General features: G+C 58.9%; 1 protein-coding gene across 1 annotated transcript in view; it reads left to right on the top strand.

The window, feature by feature from the left end:
* CSPG4 (chondroitin sulfate proteoglycan 4) overlaps window positions 1-23,164 on the top strand; it is a 38,591-nt gene that overhangs the window by 3,137 nt on the left and 12,290 nt on the right. The window contains exons 2-3 of the mRNA XM_009250046.4: window positions 16,521-16,684; window positions 18,976-22,512. Of these exons, the coding sequence (XP_009248321.3) occupies window positions 16,521-16,684; window positions 18,976-22,512 (3,701 nt within the window). The remainder of the gene's footprint in view (window positions 1-16,520; window positions 16,685-18,975; window positions 22,513-23,164) is intronic.

Raw genomic sequence — 23,164 nt, 5'->3', positions numbered from 1 at the left:
GGCAGGAGGGGAGTGGGGTGCGTGTGGAGCTCGCGGAGGAAGTGTATAGGCTGTGTCTGGGAACTGGGCGTGCTGCCCAGGAGGGGCGGGCAGGGGAGGGGGAGTTGGAAATAGCCCTGACATCCACACTTACTGGCGCACACAGATGTGGGCACATACACTTGCACATGGCCACTCTCACAGACCTGGACGAGGTGGCCGGGACCAGGAGCCCCGGACAGAGGCTACTGCCTCTGTCTCCAAGTTCCCTATCTTAAAGACCTGGGCCAGTGGCGCTTGTGGGGAAGGAAGTGAGCACAGGATGGGGATGGGGTGCCACCTGAGGTGTGTCTTCTATTCCAGGCCAGGGGCAAATGAACAAGGGGCCTGTGGGCCTGGGACTGAGGCCTGTTCCCTCCCTGGTCCCTCTGCTCCTTCACTACCTTTCCCCCTGACTCCTGCCCCATCCAGCTCTCCTCTTGCCTCCAACATGCCCTCCGCCCCAGCATATGTCAGTTCAATAGAGCCTTCCAGAGTTAAGACTCTTCCTCCAGCTGCAGGCTTAGAGCAGGTTTCAGATTTACTGTATTACCATTCCTACTGAGTTTGTATGAGGAATTTTTGAATGAACTGAATTTGTATGAACAATTTTGTACTTGGCTCCTCCGTGGGGCAAGGGTTCCTAGCTCTCTCCGCTTCTCAGGAGGGTCCGTAACTCCAAACAGGAGAGGACAGAGCTGTCTTATTGCTGCACTCTTACCTCCAGGGACACCCCATAGTGTGCACTAACCATGTTTAGTCTGGCAGCCCCATAGCAGCCCTGCAGGTCAGGAAACAGTCACTGCAGCCTCAACCTCCCAGGCTCAAGCGATCTCCCCACCTCAGCCTCCTGAGTAGCTGGGACTTCAGGCATGTGCCACCACACCAGAGTAATTATTTTTTGTAGAGACGAGGTCTCACTATGTTGCCCAGGCCGGTCTCGAACTCCTGGGCTCAAGCAAGCCTCCCACCTGGGCCTCCCAAAGTGCTGGGATTACAGGTGTGAGCCACCACACCTGTCCAACATGCCCATTTTACAGATGACGAAACTGAGGCTCAGAGAAAAGCAGGGACTGCCTCAGGTCTCTCTTTGGGCACACAGGCTATGGTGTTCTCACTCACCCCAACAGCAGCGAGCTTCCCCACATCAGGCCAGGGGGACAGCCACCCACCAGTGGGCTCAGGCCCCAGCAGGGGAAAGAGAGAGGTCTGCAGGGACAGACAGCTCCCTGAGGACTCCAGATGTTTGTTCCTGTCTCCCCATCCCCCACCAGCCAGCATTCTCTCCCTCTCCAAACCCTCCCCACTTTCTCACAGCCTAAGCAAATCCCCTTCAAAAAACCCTCTCCCCCCAAAGCTAGGGTTGCCAATGAAGCCACGTTTGTCTCTGATGTAGGGTGATAGCTGTAGGGCTGCCGTCAAGGTGGCCTGGTGGCAGGGGTGGGCCTCGTCAGGGACAGTGCCTGTCCTGTTGAGCATTCCTGCCTCTCGCTCAGCTCCTTCCCAGGCCCAGGCCGGCTCTGCCAGCCCTGGCATGCGTTAGCCAGGCCTCCAGCCGTCGCTCCTGCTTCAACACTTCAGTGTGTGGCTCTCCCTCGGCCTAAGGTTGAGGTGTGTCAGTGATGCTGCCTCCCTTCCCGGAACTTACTGCAGAAACCCCTGACCCCAGACCTGCCCCCCATGGATCCTGGGGAAACCCGGCCTCAGAGAGAGGCGCCTGCTTGTTCAGATCACACAGTGAGTCCTCAGCAGATTAGGGGGAGGGCTCCCTACTCTTAGGCCCTGGTTTGGGGGGTAGCTTCACCCTCAGGACCAGCAGCTCCCCGGGAGCACACATCCCACCTGCTTTGCTCAGGGCTCTTCCCCATTGTAGGGCTCACAGCCTGGCCCCCAGAGGGGTGTAGACATCACTGAGCCAACCAGGGATTTTCCAACTGTGCTCCAGGCGCACCCCAGGGCTCTCCAGCTGAGCCGGCCCGGAGGCAGCTGAGCTTGGGAATATGGGACACCTGCCCCACCCCGATTCACGCAGAGCCGCTCCACAAACCTGTTTATAGATTGGGTTCCATGAAGATTGGTACTAAGGGCCCTTGGAAGATGTCCTTCCCCAAGTCTGGGAGCCTGGAGGCTGGGAGCAGAAGGCGGTCCCAGTTTCCTCACAGCAGGCCTGGGGCTGTGTGGCCTCTCCTGCCCCAGCTTCCCACTCCTGCCAGCTGCCTGCTGGCCCTCACTCCACACTGGCTGAGTGTCCCTTATCTGAAACGTTGGGGACCTGAAGTGTTTCAGATTTCAGAATTTTTTGGCTTTTGGAATATTTGTTATATATAGTGAGATATTTTGAAGATGGGACCCAAGTCTAAACATGAAATTGATTTATGTTTCATACACACCTTATACACATAAGCTGAAGGTAACATTATAGATTTTTTTAAATAATTTTGTGCCTGAGAGAAATTTATGTTAAGTTCTTATGCATGGAGGCCAGGCGCGGTGGCTCACGCCTGTAATCCCAGCACTTTGGGAGGCTGAGGCAGGCAGGTCACCTGAGCTCAGGAGTTCGAGACCAGCCTGGCCAACATGGTGAAACCCTGTCTCTACTAAAAATACAAAAATTAGCTGGGCATGCTGGCGACACCTGTAATCCCAGCTACTCAGGAGACTGAGGCATGAGAATCGCTTGAACCTGGGAGGCAGATGTTGCAGTGAGCTAAGATTGCGTCACTGCACTCCAGCCTGGGTGACAGAGTGAGTGAGGGTTCATCTAAAAAAAAAAAAAAAAAAAAAGTTCTTATGTGTGAGATTTTCCACTGGTGGTATCCTATTGGCACTCAAAAAATTTTGGATTTAGGGGCATTTGGATTTTGAATTTTCAGATTAGGGATGCTCAACTGTGCTGTGCTATGTCCTTCTCTCCCCAAATATATCATCCTCCCTGGTCAAGGTGATCCTGTGTCCCACGGACTGGCTGATCAGATAGAACTAGGCCATCAGATAATAATCCACAACCGCTGGTACCCTCCCACTTCTGCTCAAGCTGCTCCATGCAACAGGCCTTCCCTTTTCCCCCATCCTCCAAGGCTCAGCTCCGGTATCACCACTCCCAGGAGCCTGTTCTAACCACACATTGCTCTGAGACCCATGACCTGGACGGCCCCTCTCCTGGGGCCCTGCCCTCCATCTCTGTGGGGTTACAGGCCTTTCTTCCCCTACCCTCACCTGGCCTCTGTCCCTGGTTCATGACCTTCTTCAGCCTGACACCCAGTAAGTGCACATGCGTGTGTGCGCACACACACACTCACACACATACACATTCACATACACATACATACACTCACACACACGCACATATTCACACACATACATACACTCACACATACACACTCACACACACTCACACGCAGTGTTGCTCAGTAGGCAAGGAGAGTGTCCTGCCCCGAGCCAGCAGCCCCAGGGAAAACCCCCAAAATCAGGACACAGTGCCTCGTTCCCCCGCTAGGGCAGGCCCTCTGGCCTGGGCCAGTCCACTCTCTGGGGAGACAGAGGGGGCTGGGGAGAGGAGACCAACTTCCGTTCCCACCTAAGAGCAGCCCCTTCCCCCACCCACATTTCAGGAAGGGGCAGCTATAAATACCAGTGGGACCAGGACACTGATTCCCATGACACCCACTTCTCCCTGCCCCTTCCCTGTGCACAGTTGCTGGGGCCAGACCAGCTCTCCTGCAGCTGGAGGTCAGCCAGGCAGGCCTGAGGCCTAGCCACACACACACACACACACACACACACACACACAGACACATACGCACACAGGCACACACAGACACAGATACAGACATACAGTACACAGACACACACATGCACACAGACACAGACACACACACACAGACACACACACAGACATATACACACAGGCACAGACACACACGTACGCACACAGACATAGATACACACACACACACTTTTACTTCCCACCCTGGTCAAGGAGGAGCAAATCACCCTTTTTGGGAGCCTGCGAGCAGCTGAGAGGGAGCCCCTCCCCTGCTCCTCAGCCCTGACTCAGGCCCCACCTCTCCCTCCTCTGAGTCCTGAGCTGTGGGAACCCACACAGGGAAGCGGGAGGCCAGGCACACAGTGGTGAAACACGGCATTAGAGAGCTCAGGTTGAATTCTAGCCCTGACACTCCATGCGTGACCTTGGGCAAGTGACTCTGTCTTTCTGAGCCTCAGTTTTCTCCTCTCTAAAATGGGGATAAATAATTTCGACCTCTTACGTGTTGTGAGGATTAAGCAAGACTTTGCCTGGAATCAATGCTCGGTGGACGTCTGCTCCTGAGGCTGCAGTCACTCTGCTATTAGCATCTTCTTCCCAGGGTGGAGTGGCCTGGTGACATGGGGACTTCTGCTTAGGAGTCTTTCAGGAAGATTCCGAGGCAAAGGCTTAGAGGAAGTGGCCCCGTGAGTCTGTGTGGGACCAAGTGACGTGGAAAAGGAGAGGTGGGCTCTGGAGAGGGTATCAGCCAGCGGCTGCCTGCCAGCCCAGGACCCTTCAGAAGGTGGGAGGGGGTGGGGGTCTGCATCTGTCTGGCTAACTGGGCTGAGGCCCACACCCCTCTCCCAGTGCTAGAAGAAGCGGGGACAGCCCCTCCCTGGCCCTCCCCAGGGCCTGTTTCTCCCAAGCCTAACAGCCCCTAGGATGGGGCTCACTGGGCCAGAGCACAGCAAGAACCCCTTGTCCCCAGAGCAGGTGGGTGGGGAGAAGAGAATGAGCAGGCACCAGGACCTTTTATGGGATGGGGGACCCTAGAAGCCTGTCTTTTCCCTGCTCTCTACCAACCCCTTGAGAGTCCCTCTCTGGAGGTGGGGGCTGGAGGCCAGGGCCCAGGGACGTGGGACAGCTCACCTGCCAGGGTCACCATGGGGCTGTTACCACCTCTCATGATATAAGCAGTGGTGGCTGCATCATGAGGAGCAGAAATTCGGACTGAGGGAGGGGACAGCCCTCTCCGCTCTGGGCTACCAGGACCCCTCAGGGGTATGGGTGTATGTGTGAGCTCAGAGTAGGGGGAGGTGTGGGGAGGTGACTGCAGAGTGGGGTGCGCAGCTCGGGGCAGGGACACTGGAGGGACCCCGGACAAGGGCCGGCCCGTGCCTGAGCCCTCAGGCCAAGATCCCATTATGCAGGCCCCCACTGCCTTCACCCATGTAGAGGTGACTCTTCTCCACAGACCCTGGACAGGGCCCCCCACCCACATGTGCTAACAGAATCCAAGTGGCTGCCCCTGGCCGAGGTTCCATCTCTGGGCATCTGGGGCCCATGTGCTTCTGGCCACCCATCTGGAGCCTGGCTGAGCCCCTCCAGGGGTGGGTATTCAGACGGGGGCTGTCCCTCCAACCGTGGACAGCCCTGGGGCCAGGGAGATATTGTAGAGACCTGAGCCAGCTGGCTGATGGTGCCATAGCCCTTGGGCTACCTGGCCCTGCTGTGTGGCCTTGGGGAGACTCCTGGCCCTATCTGGGCCTCTGGGTGGAATCTTCAGTCTCCTAGGTTGGCTCTAAATTCTGAGCTTGAGCCTCTTGGGAACAGGACAGGGGGCTCTGCCTCTATCTAGAGAGAGCCAGCTGCTTGTCCTGGGCCAAGCAACAAGGCAGGCTAGGCCTAGAATGGGGCTGAGAAGCAGCCCAGCCTGCCAGGACTCCTTGGCATTGGAAAGCCACTTTTCTAAGTTGGCATGGAGCCCTGGGGCTCCCCCCGGGATGAGAGCAGCAGCTCCTCTCCACCCCCGGTTCCCATCTTCCACCCCCTGGCCCCAGCCCCGCCCTGCCAAAAATAAACCCAGACCACCCCATCTTGTACCAGCCAGACCCACCCAGCCCCTCCAGAGCCAATTGAGTCACCACTCAGAGCTACTCCTTTTTTAACTGTCTGAGTCACTGCTTGTGGCTCCATGACACATGCCCCAGGCTACAGTTACCCCACAGCCCCCTACAAGCGCAGCCAAGGGAGGGGTCTGCATAGAGGCTGGCAGCAGGTGTGAGTCCAGGCCATAGCCTTAGCTTGTGAGCCCTCCAGGCCTAGGGAACTCACTCCATAGCAAGCCAGAGACCAGACCTGTCCCTCAAGGTCCTGGCTGTGCCCAAGACAGCCCTTAGGGATCTTGGTGACAAGGTCAATCTGGGCTCTGTCCCACCACATCGTGTTGCCTCCAACAGGCCTGGGCCTTCCCCATGGAGACTGCCGGGAATGGAGGGTCTCCAACCCCTAGACCCTGGAGGCTGGGGGTGGGCGAGGCCACAGAGACGCCTGCTTCCTCCCTCCTCACCGGCTCCACTCGGACGCTGACCACGCTGCCTGGAGCACCATGAAGACTTTCTATGGGACGGAAGCCACACTTCAGTCTCCCCTCACGGCTTCTGTCTGCCCCTGCTCAGGGTCAACCGGGCTGCAGAGCACCCCCCATCTCTCAGTCCATCCCCCCATCCTGCTCTCTCCATCTCTCTGTCCCTTCCCACCCCTGGCTCTGGTTCCTCCATCTCTTTCTGTCTGTCTTTCTTACCCTGTCTCTCTGTCTGTCTGCCCATCTCTCCAGTCCTGCTCTGTTCTCCTTCCCTTCTCCTTTACCCGGTTCCGTGGCAGTCAGAAGTGCTCCCTGCCGCCAGCACCCCACCCCTCCCCAGGGCCCTCTCTGCCTTCTCAGTAGACATAACAGACCCTCACCTCCTCCCATTCCCACAAGGGACTCTGGGCCCCAGGGACCAATGCTGAGAAATGTTCCACCCTCCTCAGCAGGTCCTCCCCTGCCCCAAAGTGCAGGCTACATCCTGTCCCAGGGAGTGTCAGGATCCCACAGGCACTTCCTTGGGGGTTGAGAAAGGCGGGCAGGGGGGCCTGGGAATGGCCCCACCTCCCAGTCCATGCCAGAGCAGGGGCCTGTAAGCCTCAAACCCCATCCGTCTCCTGTCTGTGGCTGTGGCCTCTGGCTATAAATAGGGGCTCGGATTCTATTTTCTTTAAAAACAAGCACCAGACTCTGTCACCACAGGCCCAGAAAAGCAGTTTCTGGCTGGGGCAGTCCCTTGAGCCCTCCCAGGCCATTGTGTCCAGTCCCCTGCCTCTGAGCCCTGGGTCCCTGGAGGACAGAGGAGGCCTGGAAAGGAGACTGGAGGTAAGACAAGGTGGGGAGGGCTGGGGCGAGCTCCCAGAGGCAGCCCCTCCCACTGGGCCCATGGCCCTCATTCCCTGGTGGGCCCCTCCCTCCTTTCCTCCCACCTCCTGTCCCCAAGCAAGGTCAGTCTTGTCCCCAAGGCTCACAGTGTAAATGGAGAGAGGTGACAACAGCACAGCCCCCTGGGCCGCAGCGAGTGTCTTTGCACCCCAAGGACAAAGAAGGTGCTTTGGGCTTTTTTCCTGAAAGAGCATGAGGACACTTCACAGGCGGACAGGAGAGAAGAGCTGGCCCGGCAGCAGGCCCAGCCTGAGCAAAGGCAGCAGTCGGGCCCTGCTAGGTGTGCGCGGAGTCAGTGCAGGGTCTAGTGAGGTGGAGGCGTGGAGTGTCCTTGGAAGACAGCAGGAGACCCTGCAGGCAGAGTCGAGGGCACCCTGGCCTTCAGTGCCACCCGGGGGTGGGGGCCACCAAAGGCAAGGGAGGCTGAGGGAGCGGCTTTCAGTTTGGGTTAACCGGGGCTGCTATTAGCAAAGGGAGGCAGGAGATTGATTAAGCCAGAACAAGGACGGTGGCCAGCCGCCTTATGGATGGACCAGGGAGCAAGAGAGGGAGATGAATTTGAAGGAGAATTTGGGGGCTGGATGGATGGAACCTGAGTATTAATCAGCAGTGGCTGTGGGGAGGGAGCAGGAGGAGAGTTCAGCACAACCCTCAGATGTCTACTCAGCAACAGGTGGACAGTCGGGCCTTCACGGGGCTGGCGAGCTGGCTGTAGGGGAGAGGACACTGAGTCCTCCTTGCTTTGGGTGGGGTTGGGCTTGGGGGTTCCTATGGGTGTTCCTGGCTTGGACATCTGAGGGACACTGGCAGTGGGCCCAGAGCCCTGGAGAGTTGGTGCCAGTGAGAGAGACGTGGTGCATTAGCAGAGGCTGGGCCTGAGGCCGGGAGAGAAAAGGAGGGCCAGAGGGAGTGTGGTGGCGGTGGCCACAGCTCCGGGGGGGCCCACAGGCTGCAGGCTTCCAGGCAGTTGGCAGGTGGGGGTGCTAGGCAGGAACCTATTCCAGGAGGAGCCAGGCCTGCCCAGGAAGAGAGGTCTCAGTCTCGGGATCTCTGATGGACCTGGGTAGCCCAGAGGTTTGCTAGCAAGCACACTGAGGTTTCCTGGTACACCCCCTGGCAACGCCCTCCCACTGGATCACCGCCAGTGCCGGGGCTTGCTGTGGTAGGACAGCTCTGCCTGATAGAAAACCCCTCACGCGGGCCAAACGCCACCTCATTTGATCCTTTCATTCCCTTAGATGCTGATGTCACCTCCCTCATCACAGGTCCATGGGCCTCCTGGCTGCACAGACGCCCTGGGCAGGTGATGTGGGCCCTGGTCCTGTCCTCAAGAGCTTCCAGTCTGGCCAGACCTGTGGCCATTTAGGCCAGAGATGGCTCTACTGTACCCACGGTAGTGGCCACACCTCTTGCCAGTCTGCTGGGCTGGTCAGAGGCCAGATGTGTGTCGGTCCCTCTATCCAGGTCCCCTTTCACAGATGGGGACACTGAGGCCAGGGAAAGCATGGCTCTGAGCCCTGTGTGTGTGCTGGGGGTGTGAGCCCTGACCCAGGCATCTGCCCTGGATGTGGACTTCTGTCTGTGGGGTGAGCCCACCCTCTGCCCTGTATTCAGGCAGGGGAACTGAGGAGGAGGCACACAAGCTACTGTGCACAAGTTGTGCCACCAGATTTCAGGTCCAGGCAGCCGTCCAGACCCACAGTCACCATTTCCTCTGTTTTTCCCCCATCCCAACTCACACACTCACTATCTCCAGACCCAGCCCGCCAGGCTGGGGAAGCCCCGAGACGCCGCCCCAACAGCCCTGTCTTCGGCAGTTTCTGCTGCCAGAGCAGAGGGGAGACTCAGAGATGAGCCATGGGCTGCCTGGTCCTGGACACCGCCCAGGAGTCTGGCCCTCAGCCTCCTGGGGGCAGCTCCCACCCAGACCCCCTGCCTCTCCGCCCTCCTCCCAGACCTCCAAGCCCCCAGTGGGCAGGGCTGGCACTTATCACTGGCTTCTGGACCTAGTCATCCCCCGCCAGCCCCTGCAGAAGGGCCCTCCCTATTCGGCCAGCCCCAGAGCCACAGAGGCGGGGCTGCCAAACCGCCCAAGGAGAGCAGATGCTTCCCTCCCCTCCTCGCTGTCCCCTCCACCCGGCCCTGACAGAAGAGCCCCAGGGACAAGAAGGGAAAGAGTGTGTCTTCCCCAGGCTGGGGTCCAGCTCTCACACCCTCCTCCCACTGGGGCCATTGGCAGATGCTCCACTTCCGATTCACAGGGAGCAAGCAAACCCACCACGCCTCTCTGGGCGCACACACGGTGCATGTGCCCTGCTGACACCCACAGCCCCTAGCTCTGGAGCCACACCCGCAGGAGCTTAAGTCCCAGCCCTGCCGCTGCTCCACAGGCTAGCACGGAGGACTGCCCTCTCTGAGCCTCAGTTTCCTCACCTGTAACATGGGAGATGCCTCCCAGGAGCCTCCTGGGCCTGGGGGGCTGCGCAGCACCAAGTGAGGGTCCTTCACTCTTCTCTTCCCTGCCAGAAACCCCACCCCAGCCTGGGTCCACTGAGTGAGGGTCCCAGGTCCGCTAGGGCCAGGAAAGTGGGGGAAAGGAGGGTACGGAAGGAGCCTGGAAACCCACCCATCTCCCTGTACAAGAGGGAAAATTATAAGGCAGGGAAAAGCCTCTTGGAACCGCTCCCCACCGCAGCCACCCCACCCTCCTCGCCTGAAGCCTGGGGAGCAGCAAGGCTCCCACAAAGACACCATTGAGGCCCCGCTTCCTCCTCTCCCGGCCCAGCCCTCCCACTTCCTCCTCCCCCGGCCCAGCCCTCCCGCCTGGGTGGACTCTGGGCTGCTTCTTCCCTCAAAACCTCTCATTTCCCCTCCTGCTTCCTCTGTGCTCCACAAGGCCCCAGGGTTGGGACATGTGGCTGGGAGCCCAGGGCGCAGCCCCTATCAGCCTCTGTGGACCAAGCTCAGCTTCTCCCACCCCACCTGCCCCTGCTTCCACTCATCTTCCAGATGGGTTCCCTCAACTGGAAATGTTCCCCAACACATGCCCCTCTACATGGGTGACTCAAAGCGCTTGGTTAGAGGATGGTAGCTGAGGCTAGTGACCAGGGTCAGGGCCCAGCCAATAGCTGAGGAAACTGTTTTCCTCCCTGGTCTCCTTGGCCTTGCAAGAGACCGGAAAGGCAACTAAACAGAAGGTCAGCTGACCTGAGTGTGCGTCTCTTGGCTGAAGAGTTCTTGGTGCTGCCCTGACCCCGACAGAGGTCTCTGCAGCATTTAGACGTGGAGGCAGTCACCTGAGCAGGTGCCTAGCACTCCAGCGCCCCACTGGGATAAAGCAGTGTCTCCTGAGAGGATGGCTGCTGTTGTAAGCTCCATGGGATTTGGAACTAACCTACTGTTGTCCGCGTTTCAGTAGCTCACGGGACAGGAGAGGAGCAGGCAGTCCTTGGGCCGCGGGGATGGCCCTGGGTGGTGGAATCCCAGTCTCGAAGCAGCCAGGAAGAGTGGCTAAAGAGCAGTGAGCCCTGAGGGGTCTGCAGGTGTGTGAGCGTCTCCCAGGCAGCCCACCCTGGCCAGTGATGAGCCATCTAGCCTGGGCCCTGGAGACCCCAGTGTCATCACTGGGCAGGTCGTTCCCCTTAGTCTGACCTTAAGTCTCCCCTGTAACTTACCCCCTTGTTACCCTCAGAGTAACAGGGTTGGGGGAAGGTGATAGCTCAGTGTGGGTGGCTGAGCCTTGGGGGTTCTGCTGGGAGGAGGTTTGAGAGGGGCCCACCCCTGAGTAGGCACACCAGACAGCTTCTCCCTTGCCTGAGGAGCCCAGGGAGACCAATGTGCTGGGGAGGGGACCCCCAGTTATGGCTCAGTATCCAGGGCCCACAGCGGGACCAGACCAGAGGCCCAGCGCACGCCCTCCTCGCCTGCCTTGCCGCCACACACGTGTGTACACGTGACACTGACCCACACTCCCGCACACACTCGCCCATGCCCTGCCTGCTGGGTTGGAAGTAGATTGTCGGAAGTAAAATCGAGGAGTCCCTTGGAGGTGCAAGGGGAGGGGAACTGACCTGAGGTCTAGAGGGCCAGGTGAACTCAGGGAGGGTCCGCTGCTGGGGAAGCGCACCTGGCCCGTCCATGCTCTCACACAGCCGGCATTCAGCCCCCAGGTGGGCCACGACCCCACCCCCGCCCCGCCACATACACACCCATGAGGGGAGACAGGGAGCCCTTCATCCTGGCCTTGGCCCTCCCAGAGCACCCCATCCCACAGCCCCCTCAGACTCCCTCACCCCTGCCTGCCTAGACCTGGAGCCAGGATCTCCCCCCATGGTGCCAAACCCCGAGGGGCGATGATGGAGAAGTCCGGCTTCGTCTTGGAGCAGGGCCCTCCCTCCCCAACAGGCTGGCTGGCCGTCCCCTCCTCACTCCTGTGCACAGCAGCAGGCTTGCTGCCAATGTCCTGCCTTCTCTGTCTCCCTCCAGTTTTCCTCCTCCATCCCCTTCCTCGGCCCTTGGTCTATATGTGAATCCAGTCTTTATGGAGGAGGACATCTTGATTTCTCCTTCTCAGTTTTAATAACTTTCTCCCATGTTAGCTGTCTTCTTCCATTCCCATCACTGTATTGCTGTATTTGTGACTGAGTGAATGAATGAATGGGTCTCCCTTACGCATTCCACCTCTCACCTCCTGCTCTGTTTCTGTGGCACTGGGTGTCCCTCCCTCACATACAGATGTCCAGGTCTCCTGTCCTCACCCTCAACTACGGGCCCAGGCACTCCTCACGGGCCAGCAGCTCTGGGCTCCCAGACTTTCTCCCTTATAAAGTCAGGCGGCAGCAGACACCCAGGAATGCTGCTGCTCCCATGACGCAGCCTGGCTGTGGGGCTGCCCCCAGGCAACCGGGAACATGGCGGGAGTAGGGCACACAGGGATCTGTTGCCAGAGAGTAGGGTACAGTGGGGGTGCCTGGGTGGGTAGGGCTCACACAGGTGGTGCTGGGACCTGCTGGATCTCTTTCTGCTTCTCTTTGTCAAATCGCTTCTCCTCTGGAGCTTCAGTTTGTCTGTCTGGAAGGTGGAAGCTGAGCACCCTGCAGCAGGCTTGAGCTACAGAGAACGCTGACGCTGTGGGACTCAGCACCCATGGAGGGTGGGGCCCCGGGCCGGGGCCCTCCAGACTGTCCTAGAGCAAAGGGTGATGTGCCCAGGGACAGCCAGGATGGGGCAGAGGGAAGAGGGAGCCAAAGAGCTAGGGGGAGATCAGGCGGAGCAGAGGCAGAGCCTGGCGGCAGGGATGGCCGGAGGCGAAGGAGAGATGGGGCAGATACAGGGACAGAGGCAGCCTTCTGAGGACTCAGAAGGAACAGAGCCCACAGCAGCCCTCAGCCTGGAAGAGGCATCTGTGCCTGAGACCCAGCCCTGGCCTGGCTGGGGAAGGTGGGGCCCTGGCCAGGAGAGGCGGGACTGATGGGCAGAGATGCTCCCCTCACAGCGACCCCTTGTCCCCGGAGCTCGGTGTCAGACAGAGGGCTGGGTGTCAGGGTGGAAGCCTCAGGGACGCATCCACGCTCCTCCTAGCAGTGCCTCCAGGGAGCCCGGAGATGCCAGCGCAGCCTTTGCTTTGACAGAGGGGGCTTACTGGGGACCTTGACTGAGGTTTCCTCTAGCCCCTAAGAAGGGACTTGGCAGGGAAGGACACAGGCTTTTTCTCTGCCCCCAGGCCTAGGTCTCAGGAAGAAGGATGGAGCCACCCCACCCTCAGGCCCAGACAGCAGTGCCCTGTTTATGGGGAGGAAGGGTGGGAAGCCTGAGGACATACCCACCTTTAGCAAACCTCTCTATGGGCGCTGAGCAGGAGGGGCAGGAACCCTCCAAGAACACACAGCCCCTTTCATGGAGCCAGGCCCAGCCAAGTAATGGCAGGCGGGCACCGAAGGGCAGGACAGGCCCGGGCACAATCATTGCTCTGTCCTGGCAGCTCCCGGCCCACACACGCACACACACACACAAATACACAGCCTTACGCAAACCCAAAGCACACCCCCAGCAGCCACCCACACACTTGCGCACACATAAATACACATCTATTAATATACAGCCCTGGACGCTCACCGACGCGCCTTCCAGAGAGAGAAGCCCATACACGCAGCACTCTTCCTGCCCCTGCCACGGGCCCCCAGACCTGTGGGGCATCCTGCTCCTCTCATGCCCAAGGTTTGGCACCTCCAGGCACCCCATGCCATTAACCTTCGCCACATCCATATGGACAGCAAACTCCTAGATCAGGGAGGGACCCCCAGGACTAATTCCCACAGTCAAGAGGGGGAAGGGGTGGGAGGGACTGTGCCCATTTTACAGAATGGTGACACTGAGGCCTGAAGTGGGCCCCTTCTCCTGGCTCAGAGGGCAGCCCACGGGGCTGCTACAGGTCTGGTCTGCTGTTTTGATGAATCATGGGTCCTCTTGACCCAGGAGAATCAATGGCAGGTCTGATCCAGCCTGTGCCCATGTCTCCCCACAACCTCCTCCATCCCCCCGCCCCAGTCAGGCAGCCGAGCCTAGCTTGACCCATTCTACTTTTCCCTCTACTTCTCTTCCTTCAAGTTAGCCAGAGGCTTTAGGGGGTGATGGAGCAGAAACCCTCCTAGCCCCACCCAAAGGGGACCTGTGTACTTCCTGCCAGTCTCATTTGGCCTTGCTGCTGTCCTCTGAGACTGCCTATTCCTCCCTCTCTGTGACTGTACACCACCGTCACCTCCTCCAGGAAGTCCTTTGGATTGACTCCTAGCTTATTACATCTTAATTCTGCACAGCCTCTCCATTTGAAGCCCCTCTTCAACTGCCCCCCCCCACCACCTCCAAGACAGGGATTCTGAGTTCTTGCAACTGAAGCCCCTCAGAGAGTGTAAGAGGGGCAGAAAAAAGGAGACCAGGAGGTGGAGGGAGTGGCGCTGTCAGAGTTTCCAAAGCCCTGGCCAGCAAGGCCTCAGAGGCCTCTGTTGGGATGGGGGGCTGCCTGGCCACGCGCTCCAGCAGCACAAGACAGCCTGTGTGAGCCCCTCCCGCTCAGCCCCACAGGAAGCAGCAGGGCCCAGCCCCTCAATGGACCCATTCAGACCCCAGTGCTCTGGAAAGTACCTCTACTTCCTGCCACCCTCCCACTCTGGCCAAACAGGCTCTACTCTCTTCTGCTGGGAGGGGGCTGCAGGCAGGTGGTTCAGTGGTTAGGGCCAACCATCTAGTTCAGTTCCTGCCTGGCCCAGAGCCCTGATGTTGACCATGCCTTGGCGGGTCTACATATACCTTTAGTGCAAGGGTGGGTAGGGGCAGGGACATGTGCCCCCTTCCCTGTGGGTGCTGGATAGGTAAATGTTGAGCAATGGGCTTTCTTGGGGAGGGGGAACCCTGATTTGCAGTGTTTGCCTCTTTTCCTGGTATAAATATTCTCACTGTGGGCAGTATCACCTGGCTCTCAAAATTCCTGAAAATTCACAGTAGACTCCTGGCAGCTGCTGTGAGCCACTCCAGCGGGTGACAGCGGTGGCTCCATCCTGCAGGGCCACGTGCCCCCACCCCTTGTGCTACGGCCTCCCTCACTTTAGTGTGCTGTGTTTTGCTCTTAGGAATCAATGTCTTTGCAGATAAGGCACCCCAGTAGGTGGCCGCCACCTGCAGCTCCCTGGTCTGTCCCTTGCTGGCGCCAAGCTCTGCTGAACCTGCTGGGCCGCCCCCGCGCAGATGGTCTGCAGGGCTCGCTTGATTCCCTTAGCTTCCCAGACAAGGTGCTGGTATTGCCAGCAGTGCTGGCAGGAGGAGATAACCAGAGGGGATTTAACTCAGCCCAAGGGGTTCTTACGGGATCTTTCTTGGACATCTCTCCCAGTGGGGCTGGCTGCCCTTAGGGCGTACAAGTCTCCGACTCCTCCAATGGCTGAAGCTGCTTACTCAGGCGGATGGCAGCTGGCTCAGGCTGGCCAGGGACCAGCGCATGGGGCTGATGCCGGATTATCCCTATCAAGGCCGTCAGCCTGTGCTCCCTCTCGGGGTTTGAGGGAAACCCAACAGGAATGAATCACCATTTTTAACCCGTGTTTGTCTACCCCCCAGCCCTGGACATCTGCAGCCAAAGTCAAAATTATATTTGGCTCTTATCACCACAGAAGGCATGGACCAGAAATTGTGGCAGCGGGTTGGAAGTCAGGGAGGCTAGTCTGGGGAAACTGACTAGAGGAAGCAGCAATTCAAAAGAGGAGGAGTCCCGGTATGGGACAGAACGGGCCCTGCATAGGAACCACTAACCCCAGGCAAGCCCAGACATGGCCTTCTGCCTGAGGAGGCCCTCTTTGGCCTGCCCAGCAGACCCTCAGCCCCTCCCAGGCCCTGTCTTCAGCCTCAGCCTGCGTGGTGGCCTGGGGAAGTTGGGAACTCAGCTGTTCTCATCCCTGGTTCCTTGGCCACGGTGGAAACAATGGAGCCGGATCCGACTGCTCATCAGGGACTGTGAATAGCTCTCCAGCAGGAAGCAATAGCAAGGGTAATGGAGGAAGTGTGGGCCCACTTTGGTTTGACACTGCACATGGTCTCCATCTGGCCTCAGAGCCTTTGCTCCTTGGCAGACTCAGGCCAATAAGCTCCCACCCCCACCCTCAATGGCAGCTGGAAGAATGGCCTAAGAGAGAAGCGGGGATAGGTGAGCCGTGCTGACACCACCCCCAGATCCCAGTCATGGCCCCAGCCAACCCATGGAGGCGGGGCATGGCACGGCAGGCGCTGCACAGGAGCCCAAGCACAAGGGCACTTAGGAGAAGGAATCTGAGCGGGGATCAATCTGGACTGGGGGTGATTCTCCAGAAACTCCATTCCTTGGGGCTGTGACCACCAAGCCAGGTGATCAGGCCAGTTGCGGTTCCTTTTGGGCTGTGTCCGGGAGCCGGACCCACGAGGGAGGCTCCTCTGGGGCCCAGGGGAGGTGAGTCAGAGCTGGCGGAGGCCTCTGGCTCCAGGAACCTCCAAGGAGGAGACCTGAGTTGCAGGGAATTTCTGGGTCTGACCTCCTGCAAATTCAAGGTCTGGGCTGGACACAAGGTGAGCCTGTGCCTTCTGGTGCCAGGACCAAGAAGATGCTGGGACCCGGGCAGTGCTCAGAGGCAGCACCATACAGCAGAACCATGAGGGTGCGCCAGCATGGACCCCTTTCTGCAACCCACCCGTCCCTCTTTGCGGCACCTCGCCTCCTCCAGGCAAGTGTCTGAGCCTTGACCACAGCTCCCTCTCACACAGCTTCCTTCTTCGGTGAGAACCACCTGGAGGTGCCTGTGGCCACGGCTCTGACCGACATAGACCTACAGCTGCGGTTCTCCACGTCCCAGCCCGAAGCCCTCCTTCTCCTGGCCGCAGGCCCAGCTGACCACCTCCTGCTGCAGCTCTACTCTGGACGCCTGCAGGTGAGTGACGTCCCCCTGAGATCTGGGCGGGATTCGGGGTGGGATTCCTTCTCTAGCTTTGAGTGAACCCCAGCTGGCTGTGTGACCTTGTGTAAGTCACTTTTATCTCAGGGTCTTAAGTTCTCCACTATGGGATGGGCAGCAGCAGCCCAGAAATGGTAAATCCTTCATGAACTGGCTCTGCCCACCGGCTCCCTCCAACCATGTTTCCCGCCACAACCCCTCGCTGGCCCTTTGTGCTCAGACCGCACTGAACTGCTTTCAGTTCCTGGCCATCGTACAGTCGCTTGCTGCCAGGCTCTTGATGCACACTCCTTCTGCCAGGTGCGTGTCTCTCCCGTTCCCTGCACATGCCTAACTCCAGCCTCTCCTTGAAGTCTCAGTGTGGGCATCCCCTCCTCCTGGGCTAGGCCCTTTTCTGGGCCCCCGCAACCCCTGTTCATCCCTGTGGCACTGCACCAATTTCTCTGCAGCACCACGGTCTGTCCACGACAGTAACAGCACCAGTACTGCCTCAGCTTCCTCATTTTTCCATTTCATCCTTCAAGACACCACAAGCTTTGTTAGCAAGGAGTCTTGTGGCTTTCTTGAGTCTTCCCCCGTGCCATGAAGAGTTTAAGAACCCAGGGTCTTATTCCAAATTCGTGCCAGGCTGTGTGCAGTGGCTCATGCCTATAATCCCGCCACTTTGGGAGGCCAAGGTGAGAAGATCACTTGAGCCTAGGAGTTCAAGGCTGGCCTGAGCTACACAATGAGACCCCATCTCTATTTTTAAAAGAAGAAAAAAGGCTGGACGCGGTGGCTCACGCCTGTAATCCCAGCACTTTGGGAGGCCGAGGCAGGTGGATCACCTGAGGTCAGGAGTTCGAGACCAGCCTGGCCAACATGGTGAAACCGTGTCTCTAATAAAAATACAAAAAAATTAGCCGGGCATGGTGGCACATGCCTGTAATCCCAGCTACTCAGGAGACTGAGGCAGGAGAATCACTTGAACCCAGGAGGAGGAGGTTGCAGTGAGCCGAGACCGCACCATTGCACTTCAGCCTGGGCAACAAGAACCAAACTCCGTCTCAAAAAAAAAAAAAAAAAAGAAAACAAATTTGGGGCAGCCATCTCCTTCCACACCCCATGGGGAGAGGACTAGGGCTTGGTCAGTCTGCTGCTTTCACTGTTAAACACCGGTGTGGTGCAGGCTGGTGCTGATGGCTGTCCAGTTCTGTAGGTACAATGATGCCACACCCCTACAGAGATGCTCCATACCAGCACTCCAAAATTATAGTTCTTAGTGCCTTGGTTCTGCAGTTACCATACTCTGCCACCTCCCATTCTACCGTCTGGGAGCACTGTACCAGAGCCATTTCTGCTGTCAATGTCATGGAGACAGAACTATGTCCTTCATCTCTCCCCAAGATCTCCTTCCACCCCAGGTCAGGGAGCTTTTTTTCAGAACACAGAGTATTTAAATTTTAATTTAAAAATTAGCCTATCCCTGAACAGTGAGCCTGGCTGCCTTCAATGACCCCAAGAAGCTTTGCCCTGTTGAAGGGGACTGATCAAGGGATTCCCAGTTACCTATTATTCCAGCGTTGAAATCCAGATTCCAAGACAATATTTCTGGCACCTCTCACTCAAGGAAAGAGGGGAAGAATTTAAAAATACAGGTTGGATTTCTAGGAGAGCATCTTGCTGTATGTCAGTTCCTTGTGGGCGAGGACCACATCTGATTCACATCAGGGTCCCCAGAGCCCATCCAGCCCTGGCCCAGAGTTTCCTTTGGTGAATGTTTGGAGGATGAATGAAGAGATGGCAGGACGGCAAGAGGAGTGGCACCAGAGGCCCTTGTCCTAGGTTTTCCGCTCTGGGGCCCCAAGTGTGGGGAACCCACTATGCTTTTTTTTGTTTGTTTTTGTTTTTGTTTTTTGAGACAGAGTTTCGCTCTTGCTGCCCAGGCTGGAGTGCAATGGCATGATCTCAGCTCACCGCAACCTCCACCTCCTGAGTTCAAGCAATTCTCCTGCCACAGCCTCCAAAGTAGCTGGGATTACAGGCATGTGCCACCATGCCCAGCTAATTTTGTATTTTTAGTAGAGACAGGGTTTCTCCATGTTGGCCAGGCTGGTCTCAAACTCCCAACCTCAGATGATCCGCCTGCCTTGGCCTCCCAAAGTGCTGGGATTACAGGCGTGAGTCACCGCGCCACCACTGCAACCACGCCTGGCTCTACGCTTTTATAAGGGAAATGATGGATTCAAAGTGCTGTCCCCCATCTCCCACTCCCCATCTCTCTTCAGGTCAGACTTGTTCTGGGCCAGGAGGAGCTGAGGCTGCAGACCCCAGCAGAGACGCTGCTGAGTGACTCCGTCCCCCACACTATGGTGCTGACTGTCGTAGAGGGCTGGGCCACATTGTCAGTCGATGGGTTTCTGAACGCCTCCTCTGCAGTCCCAGGAGCCCCCCTAGAGGTCCCCTATGGGCTCTTTGTTGGGGGCACTGGGACCCTTGGCCTGCCCTACCTGAGGGGAACCAGCCGACCCCTGAGGGGTTGCCTCCATGTGGCCACCCTCAATGGCCGCAGCCTCCTCCGGCCTCTGACCCCCGATGTGCATGAGGGCTGTGCTGAAGAGTTTTCTGCCGGTGATGATGTGGCCCTGGGCTTCTCTGGGCCGCACTCTCTGGCTGCCTTTCCTGCCTGGGGCACTCAGGACGAAGGAACCCTAGAGTTTACACTCACCACACAGAGCCGGCAGGCACCCTTGGCCTTCCAGGCAGGGGGCCGGCGTGGGGACTTCATCTATGTGGACATATTTGAGGGCCACCTGCGGGCCGTGGTGGAGAAGGGCCAGGGTACCGTATTGCTCCACAACAGTGTGCCTGTGGCCGACGGGCAGCCCCATGAGGTCAGTGTCCACATCAATGCTCACCAGCTGGAAATCTCCGTGGACCAGTACCCTACGCATACTTCGAACCGAGGAGTCCTCAGCTACCTGGAGCCACGGGGCAGTCTCCTTCTCGGGGGGCTGGATGCAGAGGCCTCTCGTCACCTCCGGGAACACCGCCTGGGCCTGACACCAGAGGCCACCAATGCCTCCCTGCTGGGCTGCATGGAAGACCTCAGTGTCAATGGCCAGAGGCGGGGGCTGCGGGAAGCTTTGCTGACGCGCAACATGGCAGCTGGCTGCAGGCTGGAGGAGGAGGAGTATGAGGACGATGCCTATGGCCATTATGAAGCTTTCTCCACCCTGGCCCCCGAGGCTTGGCCAGCCATGGAGCTGCCTGAGCCATGCGTGCCTGAGCCAGGGCTGCCTCCTGTCTTTGCCAATTTCACCCAGCTGCTGACTATCAGCCCACTGGTGGTGGCTGAGGGGGGCACAGCCTGGCTTGAGTGGCGGCATGTGCAGCCCACACTGGACCTGATGGAGGCTGAGCTGCGCAAATCCCAGGTGCTGTTCAGCGTGACCCGAGGGGCACGCCACGGCGAGCTCAAGCTGGACATCCTGGGAGCCCAGGCACGAAAAATGTTCACCCTCCTGGATGTGGTGAACCGCAAGGCCCGCTTCATCCACGATGGCTCTGAGGACACCTCTGACCAGCTGATGCTGGAGGTGTCAGTGACAGCTCGGGTGTCCATGCCCTCATGCCTGCAGAGGGGCCAAACTTACCTCCTGCCCATCCAGGTCAACCCTGTCAATGACCCACCCCACATCATCTTTCCACATGGCAGCCTCATGGTGATCCTGGAACACACACAGAAGCCGCTGGGGCCCGAGATTTTCCAGGCCTATGACCCAGACTCTGCCTGTGAAGGCCTCACCTTCCAGGTCCTTGGCACCTCCTCTGGCCTCCCCGTGGAGCGCCGAGACCAGCCTGGGGAGCCGGCGACCGAGTTCTCCTGCCGGGAGTTGGAGGCCGGCAGCCTAGTCTATGTCCACCGCGGTGGCCCTGCACAGGACTTGACATTCCGGGTCAGTGATGGACTGCAGGCCAGCCCCCCGGCCACGCTGAAGGTGGTGGCCATTCGGCCGGCCATACAGATCCACCGCAGCACAGGGCTGTGCCTGGCCCAAGGCTCTGCCAAGCCCATCTTGCCCGCCAACCTGTCGGTGGAGACCAATGCCGTGGGGCAGGATGTGAGCGTGCTGTTCCGCGTCACTGGAGCCCTGCAGTTCGGGGAGCTGCAGAAGCAGGGAGCAGGTGGGGTGGAGGGTGCTGAGTGGTGGGCCACACAGGCGTTCCACCAGCGGGATGTGGAGCAGGGCCGTGTGAGGTACCTGAGCACTGACCCACAACACCACGCTGAGGACACCGTGGAGAACCTGGCCCTAGAGGTGCAGGTGGGCCAGGAGATCCTGAGCAATCTGTCCTTCCCAGTGACCATCCAGAGAGCCACCGTATGGATGCTGCGGCTGGAGCCACTGCACACTCAGAACACCCATCAGGAGGCCCTCACCACAGCCCATCTGGAGGCCACCCTGGAGGAGGCAGGCCCAAGCCCCCCAACCTTCCATTATGAGGTGGTTCAGGCCCCCAGGAAAGGCAACCTTCAACTACAGGGCACGAGGCTGTCAGATGGCCAGGGCTTCACCCAGGATGACATACAGGCTGGCCGGGTGACCTATGGGGCCACGGCACGTGCCTCAGAGGCAGTCGAGGACACCTTCCGTTTCCGTGTCACAGCTCCACCATATTTCTCCCCGCTCTATACCTTCCCCATCCACATTGGTGGTGACCCAGATGCGCCCATCCTCACCAATGTCCTCCTCGTGGTGCCTGAGGGTGGTGAGGGTGTCCTCTCTGCTGACCACCTCTTTGTCAAGAGTCTCAACAGTGCCAGCTACCTCTATGAGGTCATGGAGCGGCCCCGCCATGGGAGGTTGGCTTGGCGTGGGACACAGGACAAGACCACTATGGTGACATCCTTCACCAATGAAGACCTGTTGCGTGGCCGGCTGGTCTACCAGCATGATGACTCCGAGACCACAGAAGATGATATCCCATTTGTTGCTACCCGCCAGGGTGAGAGCAGTGGTGACATGGCCTGGGAGGAGGTACGGGGTGTCTTCCGAGTGGCCATCCAGCCTGTGAATGACCACGCCCCCGTGCAGACCATCAGCCGGATCTTCCATGTGGCCCGGGGTGGGCGGCGGCTGCTGACTACAGACGACGTGGCCTTCAGCGATGCTGACTCGGGCTTTGCTGACACCCAGCTGGTGCTGACCCGCAAGGACCTCCTCTTTGGCAGTATCGTGGCCGTAGATGAGCCCACGCGGCCCATCTACCGCTTCACCCAGGAGGACCTCAGGAAGAGGCGAGTACTGTTCGTGCACTCAGGGGCCGACCGTGGCTGGATCCAGCTGCAGGTGTCCGACGGGCAACACCAGGCCACTTCGCTGCTGGAGGTGCAGGCCTCGGAGCCCTACCTCCGTGTGGCCAATGGCTCCAGCCTTGTGGTCCCTCAAGGAGGCCAGGGCACCATTGACACAGCCGTGCTCCACCTGGACACCAACCTCGACATCCGCAGTGGGGATGAGGTCCACTACCATGTCACAGCCGGCCCTCGCTGGGGACAGCTACTCCGGGCCGGTCAGCCAGCCATAGCCTTCTCCCAGCAGGACCTGCTGGATGGGGCCGTTCTCTATAGCCACAATGGCAGCCTCAGCCCCCGCGACACCCTGGCCTTCTCCGTGGAAGCGGGGCCAGTGCACACGGATGCCACCCTACAAGTGACCATTGCCCTAGAGGGCCCACTGGCCCCACTGAAGCTAGTCCGGCACAAGAAGATCTACGTCTTCCAGGGAGAGGCAGCTGAGATCAGAAGGGACCAGCTGGAGGTGAGGAGCTGGAGGTGGTTAGCGGGGGTGTGGACCAGGTAGAGGGCCTTCCTCCCAGCCTCCATGCCAGGAACACATGTGACTTGGGCTGTGGCTGTGGTGGTCCCAGGTTACATGTGTGCACGTGCCTCAGATGTGCTCCTGTATATGTTGTGCTCCCAGGAGTTTCTGGGGAGCTTGCTATACACTCATCCTCCTGGGAGTTGTGTGTGCCTCCAGAGGTTGTGTCCACTCGTGCCCATGACGTGGCTGATCATGCAGATTCCTGGACCCCACCCAGCCCTACGGAATCTCTGACGTGGAGCCCGAGAATCTGCATTGCAGTCAGTTGCCTGGGAGGGCATCACGGGTCCTGAGCTTTGTGGATTGCTGGCCGTGGAGGCAGGCCGCTACTCCTCAGACCCTCATGTCCCCCGCTCTTTTCTCAGAGCCCAGACCTGCATGGCTTCTGCCCACCCAGGAACCCCACAGAGCAGCCACGGGCCCTCCAGCAGGCTCACTGACTTGCCCTGTGACCTCAGGCCAGTCCTTGCCCGCTCTCGGCCTTACTCTCCTACACTGCTCATTTCGGAGACCCTTCTGGTCTGCATGTCTGGAGCTTGGGGCCGACAGCAAACCAGCAGATCTGGAGTCAGGAAGGCCTCGCGGGAGG

This window comes from Pongo abelii, chromosome 16 (genome assembly GCF_028885655.2).
Source record: "Pongo abelii isolate AG06213 chromosome 16, NHGRI_mPonAbe1-v2.0_pri, whole genome shotgun sequence".
In the NCBI taxonomy this organism is placed as follows: domain Eukaryota; kingdom Metazoa; phylum Chordata; class Mammalia; order Primates; family Hominidae; genus Pongo; species Pongo abelii.
Note: the sequence above shows the minus strand (reverse complement) of the source record. Positions and strands in the feature narration are given on the sequence as shown.